Source organism: Rosa chinensis, chromosome 3, assembly GCF_002994745.2.
Source record: "Rosa chinensis cultivar Old Blush chromosome 3, RchiOBHm-V2, whole genome shotgun sequence".
Classification (NCBI taxonomy): domain Eukaryota; kingdom Viridiplantae; phylum Streptophyta; class Magnoliopsida; order Rosales; family Rosaceae; genus Rosa; species Rosa chinensis.
This window is the reverse complement of record NC_037090.1, coordinates 22929133-22939248: the sequence shown is the minus strand read 5'-3', so window position 1 is coordinate 22939248 and position 10116 is coordinate 22929133. Positions and strand designations below refer to the sequence as shown.

The 10116-nt window shown below is 38.0% G+C and overlaps 1 protein-coding gene across 2 annotated transcripts; it reads right to left on the bottom strand.

Annotated features, from left to right (window-relative positions):
• Positions 1-533: 533 nt before the first annotated feature.
• Positions 534-10102, bottom strand: LOC112191904 (protein NRT1/ PTR FAMILY 8.3). Of its 2 annotated transcripts, XM_024331385.2 has the most exons (4): positions 9741-10102; positions 9402-9562; positions 9011-9231; positions 534-2056 (listed from the first exon to the last, which is right to left on the bottom strand). In XM_024331385.2, exons 2-4 carry the CDS (start codon positions 9478-9480, stop codon positions 773-775), a joined length of 1584 nt encoding a protein of 527 aa, XP_024187153.1. In that variant the 5' UTR covers positions 9481-9562; positions 9741-10102; the 3' UTR covers positions 534-772. The 2 variants fall into 2 exon arrangements, with proteins under 2 accessions (XP_024187153.1, XP_040371959.1); XM_040516025.1 differs by lacking the exon at positions 9741-10102 and having other exon boundaries at positions 9402-9734.
• Positions 10103-10116: the final 14 nt, after the last annotated feature.

Genomic DNA, 10116 nt, shown 5'->3' with positions numbered 1-10116 from the left:
GACATAAATATTTGAAAGTTTATTTATAAAAATAATATAGAAAAAGTAGTATTTATTGAAGAGAATACTCAACTTCACCGTTCTTAATATAGAACAATGATTAGTTAGGGATGCAATCAACCCAAGCAAAACTGTACTAAGTTACTAAAATTTATTTGCATGAACGCTCTAGGCACATAAGAAAAGAAAAAAAAACCTCTATGAAGAAGTTTGCGTGTGTCAAAAACAAAAATCCATCTCAAGAATTTTGCATTAGCTAGGAACACCTTGAACTGGGTATGCAGGCAATTAATATTTTTGCATCAAAAATCAAAAGTCATGGAGGTTCAACAAAAATGGAGGATCGGCCAAGAAAAGAGAAGAAGAAATATAATGGCAACATCTATTTTCCATATATTACAAAGTTTCCATATATTGTATATAAAATATATGAATAAGGCTATGTTAGTAATTTAATGGGAGGTTTAATGAGAAAATTTGGTGTATAAAAAAAGAAAAGAAGAGGTGTAAATAGCATGGGAGCTGTCTTGATAGAAAATTTAGAGGTCTTAATAGAAACTCTTTTTATTAAACATATAGATCGGATTATATGTGTGAAGAAGTTTTAACTACATACAACAAAACTCCTTTTCCCTATACAAGCATGATTCATTAATGTAAATGGTTCTACAATTTACTACATATTCTCGCAGCAGAATGAAAACAATTCCGACCACAACCCAAGATGAATACCAAACTCAGCGAATATTAATCTAATTCTCTTAATGCTAAATCATTGACCCACAAACTGTCCCAATAAATAAGATAACCCAACTCTGTCATCAAGCGTCTCAGTAAATGCATTATCAGGGTTATGTGGCGACGGGTCTATCTGTGGCTGATTCTGATTCACCATCTCAATTGTCACCGATGAAGGCGTCTCATCTTGTAATTCTTCCCTAGTGTAATAGTAAAAGGCGATACAACAGTGGAAGAAGAAGACAACAGAAGTTAAGGTTGTTAATGCTCTGTAATATTTATGAAGATGACTGGCATCTAAGCTGTTGTCATCAAACCAGCTTCCTCTGAGCGCCAAAACACTAAGACCAACAAGTATTTTTCCAATACCTATGATCAACACAGTGGTGTGGGATCCATAATATGCGACCATTACTTTATCACCTGCAGACACTCGATCAACAAGAAAATCGATCATTCCAAACATGGCTAGGCCTTCCATGACTCCTAAATAGAAGAACTGAGGAACCAACCAAAAGATGCTCATATTTGTAGTGTTTAACCTGTAGCTCTCAACTTGCCAAGCAACAAGACAACAAAGCACAATACAAGCCATTCCGTACGAAATCCTCAGCCGCGATGGTTTCCAATTCCTTGGAATTAAGTTCCATAGAAATGAGATCAACCACTTTGAAAATGAGGCAAACACATTGAGATAGACTGCAGGATCATAGTTATCGAAAGGGTTATCCAAGTAATCCATTCGTTGAAAAAAGAACGTGCTTCCTGCTGCCTTTACAACACTGTATGCAAGGAGGAAGGCTAACCATATAGCTAATGCCTCTATGAGAAAACGTTCATCTTTCCTTAATATATTGATCAGTCTCCGTACATTTCCTGACCTTGTTGGTTCAGGGACTCTTGGTGCTTGTTCTAGATAATTGACTTCTTCTGGGCGAGCATCTTGGCCTTGTTCAGTATTAGTCATATTGTAAGTGAAATAATAGGGAAAGCCCAACAAGAATCCTAAATAAGAAACCGTCATTGCAATTGTTGATATCATGAATCTTTGTGGCCAAGTTGTTTTTAAAAGGAAAAGAGGAATCACTGCACCTAAAAACCAAGGAAGCATCCACAAAGCTTCTTTCTTATCCTTATTTTCATCATATGTGCGTTCCGCATGATTTTGTTCTCTTGAATATTGTTCATCCAGAAATTCTCGCAAAGCAGCCCACCGCCCAGCTTCGCCTAATGTTACGAGTACCATAGCTCCATAGAATACCCTAGATGCAGTACCGTCACTCATATACCCAGCAGAAAGCCATAACAGAAGAAGCCCCTGCAACAAGAATAACTTATCACAAAAAACATACCCGATATTTCCATCAATTTGCTAAATATAGAGACAGGGACAATGACGTCTTATTCCGGAATAGATTGTAATGGAGTTCACGCAATGGCGTAGCCAGAAATATGAATTAGGAGGGTCATTTTTCAAATCATAATGATTATATTAAACAAAAATATAATTTTATGAAATAACATAAAATCGCATATGTTTATTGTTAAAAAAAATAATTTAAATATACTAGTTTATATATCATTCTTTTGATAAAAGAAAATCATAGACTAATATACTCAAACATAACAGATATCTTCAAACCAAATATAATTGTTTGTGATGATTGCTCTTAATTATTTTGAACTCTATACATGGTGGTTTCATCATCAATACAAGCAAATATATCTTTCCCAATGTATGTAATGATACTGCCACTCATCCACATATCTTCCATTTGGTTTCAGAAATCACTATTTATGATCTTCATGGTAGCATAAATTAAATTAACTAATCTCTAAAAAAATTTAAACTTTGTAATGATTTAAAGAAATTTCTTTAATTGAAGTGATTTATTAACAAGGTAACAAATCTTACCCTCTAGTTGATTTCATGTCTTGCCGTTCGTGGGAGAGAAAATTGAGAAAGACAAAAGACGAATTCTTTGGGAAATATAGTTAACAGCATAGAAATATGACTAGGAGAAAGGAAATTAAAAAAAAAAAAACTAAATAAATATGGGGTAATCATTGATTAATTGATCAATTAATAAAATATAGTAGAAATTTAAAAGAATGTTGGAGTCTTGCAAGTCCAAGTTGCACTTGGGTACTACTTGGTGATGGGTTAAAACTGTTAAAGTAAATTTTTTTGGCTGTCAGAAGGGTCAAATCACATATTAAAATATAATATTTACATGGAAACATATAAAATTTCAACCAATCAGAAACTATTTCCAAAAGCTGAGAAGGGTCATTTGACCCTTCTGGCCCTAATGTGCCTACGCCCTTGAGTTCACATATAATTTTCGCAATTTATTTTGAACAGGAGGAGGGGAGTTGTGGGCTGAAGTTTTTGGTGTAGTAAATCTCATGTATCTCACAACCAGCAGATTTTTTGTGTAATGATTTCACTTGAGGGGAGGTGGAGGTTGCGGCAAAACTTATGAAGGAAACGAGATCACTTGGGCCAGATTGTAAGTCAACATTATTTTATTAGAGATTTTGGAGAGTGATGTGGTTATAATATTAGAGGGAGTCTTATGTACGGCACCCGCATCACGTGGCAGTGGGGCGGGTCAATCAATGCCTAAGCAGGAGTATTTTGGATATTGCATATTAAAAATCAGGGGCAATTTCGAAAAAGAGGGAAAAGTTTGAGATTTTTGATAAGAGGGCCGCACGGCCCCACCACGTGGCAGCCCCCACGCAAGAATTTTTCTACAATGTTATATTGTGCTGTGACGTTCTAAATGGTAATGGTATGGGGGCATCAATTTATCATTATATTATTTCCCTCATTCATCACAAGTCTGAAGACGGCGATGGAGTACAGGCCAATTAGCCTTTGTAACAATGAATATAAACTGATTCCAAAAGTTTTATCTAATTGGTTGAAAGAGTTCTGCCGGATGTGGTGTCAGAAATTCAAAGTTCGTTTCTTCCCTGGAGGTTAATGCATGACAATGTTATTGTTGGAGAATGGAGAAAATTCTACGTTAGGAAATAGACAAAAGAAAATATAATTTATAAGTGAGTAAATCATTTCCAATTGTATGAAATCTTTCGAATAAAACTTAACACCTCATAGGTGGTTAAGTTAGAACAATTTCAATAATACATCAGGAGCCACTTATTACTAATTTACTTACGAATTATTGTAGCTTTTGAGACGATTCATTGTCTTAAGCGAAGAGGTTGAAAGAGTAGACAAAGGGTGGTAATAAAGTTGGATATGGCTGAAGTGTATGATTGGGTGGTGGAGTTTTTTTTATTAGAAAATTACATAGTAGCACATGACTAAAGATGTAAACACAGAAAACCCACTTTAAAAAATATTTATGCAAATAAGGACATGAGTCCAGGCCCAAAAGCCAAATAATGCAAACTTGACTCTCAATTTTAAAAAAACTTTGACTAAAATGCTCAATTTGATGAAATATTTATGTATATGCCACTGACCCAATACAAACACCCCAAAACACTCCATTATCCACACCCCACACTGCACCATGTCCTCTACTTCCAAGTTCATTCGCTTCGGCATCGCACTCTTCCATTTCCCCAGACTAACTCTCTCCTTACTTCCTCCTCCTCCTTCCTTCCTCTCTCTCAAACTCTTCGTTGCCTTACAGTCTCTCCTCTTCTACCGCCGCTGTAGTCTCCTCCATCGACACCGTCATCGCCAGTAGCACCGAAGCCCCTGTGCACCACCCATGGCTAGAGTGGGTGGCCTTCGTCGACGGGTTGAAGACCAAAGGCTACTTTATCAAACCACCACCACCTGCGGAGGACAGGAAGATCGAGTGTTGCAGTGATGGAGTGTGGTGATTGTCACTGTGAGAATAGCCAGATAGAGAGGACAGAAAATTCGAGCTTTTCTTGCTCAATGTTGTGCTTGAGATTGTTGTAGCCGCGGACCCTCCAACCCTTCGCCGCTCCGTCTCCGATCTCAACCCCTCTCTGGCCCAGCGAGATGTCTGTCGAAATTAACACTTATACTCCCAATTCCAAGGTTTGATTTTTATGTACTCTATGTGTTTGTGAAAATGCCTATTTCAGGTTCTCAGGTTGATGAAATTTTAAGCTTTTTTCTTTTATTTTTCTACGTATATGAATTAGGTGATTGTTAGTATTTGCAGAGGATGAACGGTCGCCTGAAAGATATGAGTGAGTGGTACGGGTCAATGAGTGAAAATGAAGGATTGATTTGATTTATCCCACCATCGGCAATATGGAATTGGAGCAGTCCGCTGTGGTCAAGGAGGTGGAGGTGGTCTACCCGTGGCCAGAGTGGATTGAATTGATGGTTGAGCTTGGAGAGAGAGAGAGCTCGGTGGTAGTTATGGGGGTTAAGGGTGTGAAGAAGAAGAAGGTAGGAAGGGAAAAAAAAAGAATAAAAGAAATTAAAAAGAAAAGACTGAAGTGAGAAAGAACACAAATAGTAGAACTAGACGAGTATGAGTGCAGCATGTACAGTAGCACAATTGGACGAGTGCAGTAGGAGTATTAGGCGATGACAAGTGCAGTAGCAGAACTAGACGAGTATGAGTGCAGCGAGTACAGTAGCAGGATTAGATGATGATGAGTGCAGAAGCAGAACTGGACGAGTATGAGTGCAGTAAGTGCAGTAGCAGGATTTGAACAAAAAAGACCTTGGATTAAAGAAAATAAAAGGATTAGAAATTAAAAGAAGTAGTTAAGGGTAAAAAAGTAAATTAACTCATGATATGTGGCAAGTTGAGAGCAGATTGTCTTTGTTTGTCAGATTTAATAGAAGTCAAAAGAAGTAGTTAAGGGTAAAAAAGTAAATTAACTCATGAAATGTGGCAAGCGGATAGCGAATTATCCTTATTTGTAAGATTTAGTCCTTATATGTTTAATTCAATCTTTAAATGATACATTTGTTAAGTCATCTTTTGTCAATAACTTATATGTAATTTGTTATTTTTTTTGAAAAAAAAAAATGATGGAGGTGATTGATTTTTTCGGCAGATTTATCTTTTTTCCTTTTAAATTATGTGCATATCGTAACTTGTTCATTTCTTATTCAAGCTAGGGAGGCCTTTTGACAGAATTATACCTTGAGATGGATTAAGATTAAGGTAGAGGGATCTCATCTCTCCATATTTATTTTTGTTTGTCACCAAAGGTTTCTTCTTTATTTCGGCAAGCGAAACGAGATTAGTGGATTCATGGAATTTCTATTGCAAAGGGTGCTCTATCTATTTCACGTCTTTTCTTTGCTGACTATAGCTTTTTATTTTGTGGTGCAACAGACAGTAGTGGATTGCATGACTTTAAAGTTGTACTTACACGAAATAAACAGGGAAAATGTCATTTTACCCAAATTTGAGCTACATTAACCTCATTTATCCAAACATCTTATAGGATTTCTCACTTACCCAATAAATTACATATTTTTTGCCCTAATACCCAATCAAGTTATTTTTTTTTATTGTTTTTTGTTTATTTTAAGAATAATTTTGCCCTCTCTCCTTTTGTCACTTAGAGAGAGAGACTTCACGGGACTCCCGTTACCGGCCCTGGAATCCGACCACCTGAGTCCGGCGTCCTGTTTTATTGCTCCCCAATAATACCTAATAAACTTTTTATTGCCCCCAATAAACTTTATTGTCCCCCAATAAAAAAATTATTGGAAGATGGTAAAAGTCTACGATGACCTCTTTGTGAACTTTCGGCAACCTCTGAATTGGTGACAGAATTCCAGGGTTCTGTTTTATTCCCCCCCCCCCCCAAATAATACCTAATAAACATTTTATTGCCCCCCAGTAAAATTTATTGCGCCCCAATAAATTTTTAATAAAAGTCTCCGACAACCTCTTTAGCAACCTCTAGCCGGTGACCGGATTCACTATAGGAAGTGGGAGAAGCTTTGTTATCCAAAGAGTGGAGGGTTATTGGGCGTTAAGGAGTTGACGAGATTCAACAAACCCTTGGTTGCGAAAAGGGTGGAGATTAATCACTAATCCAAGGTCTTTGGTTGCTATGATGTTTAAGCTAAATATCAACCTCGCCCCTCGGTGTGAGCTTTTGCAGGTGAAAATGGGCCGGGGAAGAACCCATCCTTGTGGTGGTCGTTCATGTGGGGGGAACGAACTCTTGTTGAAAGGAGTAAGGTGGAGAGTCAGTAATGGTAGCAAAGTTAGGGTTGTTGAGGACCCGTGGGTTCCAGAATTGGACTAATTCAAGCTACTGCCTGTCTGCCTCGGGCAAGCATGAGCTGGAGATGAAGATTGAAGCACTTATCACTGCATCAGGAGCGTGATGATCGACTTTTGGAACAATACTTTGCCAGAGTGGCCAGAGGGAGGCTATCTTGAAAATCCCATTGGTAAGATCACCTACACCCAGGGGCGGAACCACATGGTAGGCTGTCTAGGCTGCAGCCTAGACATAATTTTGGTCAAAAAACTCTAAGTATATGTATATTTCCCTTCAATCCATACTAGCCCCCAAGAAGAAAAATTATATGCAGCTACTCGACTAACTCGAGCCCTCGAGTCCTCGGGTCCTCGTCTCCTTGACGGTAGTGTGGCACTAGTTGGAGATGAGCTCGATGATCTGGTCATCTTTGATCGATGGACTCCCCGATGACTGCCTTGACCTTCTGCTAGACATGACCGATCAAAATATCTATTCTTGCTGTATATATTAGCTCAGTACCAATCTAGCTTTTGTCAAAGCTTATGAAATTGCTAGAGTATATTATATAGTAGTGATAGTAGTAGTGGAGGAGGAGAAAAACCTAGCTAAAAGAAGAAAGTGGGGGAGAAGCAATTTCTGAGATAGAAGAGGACGAGGAAGAAAGAGCTATAGCAGAAGCAGCAGGAGTAGGAGTGGGCGAGTAGCAGTTTGTCTTAGAAAATTGTAAGATGGAGTGATGGATATATATATATATATATATATATATATATATTAATATCAATGGGAAGTGGGGACTAACATCAGAATTTTATCCACCAATTGCTGATTGCCACAGTAGCCCTCTCCCCTGTCCCTGCGCGTTTTAGATTTCAAAACTACTCCTATGCTTCAGGGCAGTTAGTATAAGTTGGAGGGAGATGAATCGGTTAGTATTTTAGAAGATCCTGACTTGGTGTGCTGATTTGGAAAAATCCCATGAACCTACTCTAAGTTTCGATTTGGGAAAATCTCATGAATCTATTCTAAATTCCGATTTGTGCATTTCGATGGAGGTCAGTGGCTGACTTGCTGGCAATTGCAGGCATGCTGATAGCATTAATAATGATTATGTGATTGCTGGGTTTGAAGTGAGTGGGCCTCAGAGGGTACGATTTAGTTAGTTTATTATTGTTTTACAATAAATGTACGTATGCTTGTAGTTATAATTTACGGAGTTTGATTTTATGTCCCCTCCATTGTATGTTTTGATTGAAAATAATAAAGGTCTGAGGATGAGTCTCCTACTGGGTGGAAAAAAAAAATGAACTTCTAATTAGCCTAGACGACTTTCATATCCTGGATTCGCCACTGCCTACACCTGATGTTGTTGTTTGGCAATTTTAATTAGAATGGTCGTCAGCACACAGTCAAGAGTGGATATTGGCTGGCCTGAGGGTGACAGCTTTGTTTAGGCATCTATGGAAGCACAAGGTACGTACTGTCAAAAATGGTACATTTTACTGAGGGGTTTATGCCGTGCAGGGCTCTGAGTAAGAGGAGAATTATTGAAGACGATGAATATTGTTTTTGATGCCATAGTTCCATTGAAACGCCTTTGCATGCAGCATGGTAGTGTGTTAATTGTGTTGTGATGTTAGAGACTTAGAGAGGGCGTCATTTTACCCGAAGTTGGCATCCGATACGTTCACTTCTTTTGTGAATTCTTTTGAAGTAGCTATGAAGTCTTTGTCTAAAGATTCGGAGTTTACTCCTTATCATATTTTTGTGGGTTAGCTGGAAAATAGAAAGAAACGAGGTTAATTTTGCATGAATGGGTCTAGATATGTTGATACTAATTTCTTTCATCCCAACAATTGTAACTTTCAAGTTGGTTGAATAAATGTTCTTTTCCTTTAAAAGAAAGTGTTATCATTAGTATGAGTGGGCGGGTTGCTTATTTCCCGCTCAAGGAAAGCAGTCTTTAAAACAGAATAGCAAAAAGGAATGACCAAAGCAAAAACAAAAATTCAAAGAAATTAGAATAAAAAAGGCCTGTACGTGCGTGTGATATGAGCCAAAAGATACTTACAATAATATATGAAGCATTGGTGGTGGCAATTACCCTAAACAAACCGATGTACGTGCGAGGAATATGCGCGAGGATAATGACCATAATGTCTAATACCCCATCTTGCATATTCATCACTACAACAGCTGTCTGAGCATGTGGATACTTCCACATAGTCGTAAGGTACGTTATCAATATAGATACTATGGCATGGGTTGCGAAGCTATGGCTGAAAACCAAACCTGTACGTTTTAGGGCATCACAAGGAAACAGAAGAAATTACAGAAGCTACTGGAAATTTTGAACACCAAAAATGCTTCAGGGAAGTAAAGTAATAATTCAAAATTGCTTTTCTGAACAATATTATTATATGAAAAAGGAAGGAATAACAAATCATCAGATTAGTTAATACCCTGGATGCATATTGTAGCCTTGGAAAAGTAGCGGTAATTTTGAAACCAGTCTCTCACTATTGCAAGTATTCTGGGCATTGTGTGAAAGTCTCGAACGGATGTAGGGGAAGTGAAGCGCCCAGTGAAGCGCCCAATCGAGCCTGCTTTTCGAAGCACGAACCTGCAATATATCATATTGGTCAGTTACATACCAAAATGAATAGCCAGAAAACCTTGAATATCATAGTAATATAAGTATGAAGCACATGAAAAGGAAGTATATTTTGTTGCAATTAAACAAATATACAAAGACTATATAAGAAATTTCGAAAAGACTGTGTGCATGCCTTGATGCCTACCTCCCAAAATATAAAAGAGCGAGGCAAGAACATATGGCAGAGGCTGGCTAAATAGAGAGGGGAAGCCGTGAAGGAGAGCTGGCCGGACATGCATTATTGGATCTTTACAAATTAAAACAAAGTAGAGAGGAAAGTAGGTGTCTGGGTAGTGGGACTAAGACGTACGACAGAGAATTTGGTTTTGTTACTGCTATTGACAGGGGCGGCCCGGGGTTCTATCAATCTTGCCCGAGTATATGAATTTTTTTTTGGTACAACATCATGCTTTTTTTTTGGTTCTTGTTGTTTGGTGATGCCAGTCGATCCTTGGACCTAGTAGTCTTCACAAATAAAGCAAAGGCCACCAGGCCAAGAAGGGACCAGCTTTTTGTTAGTG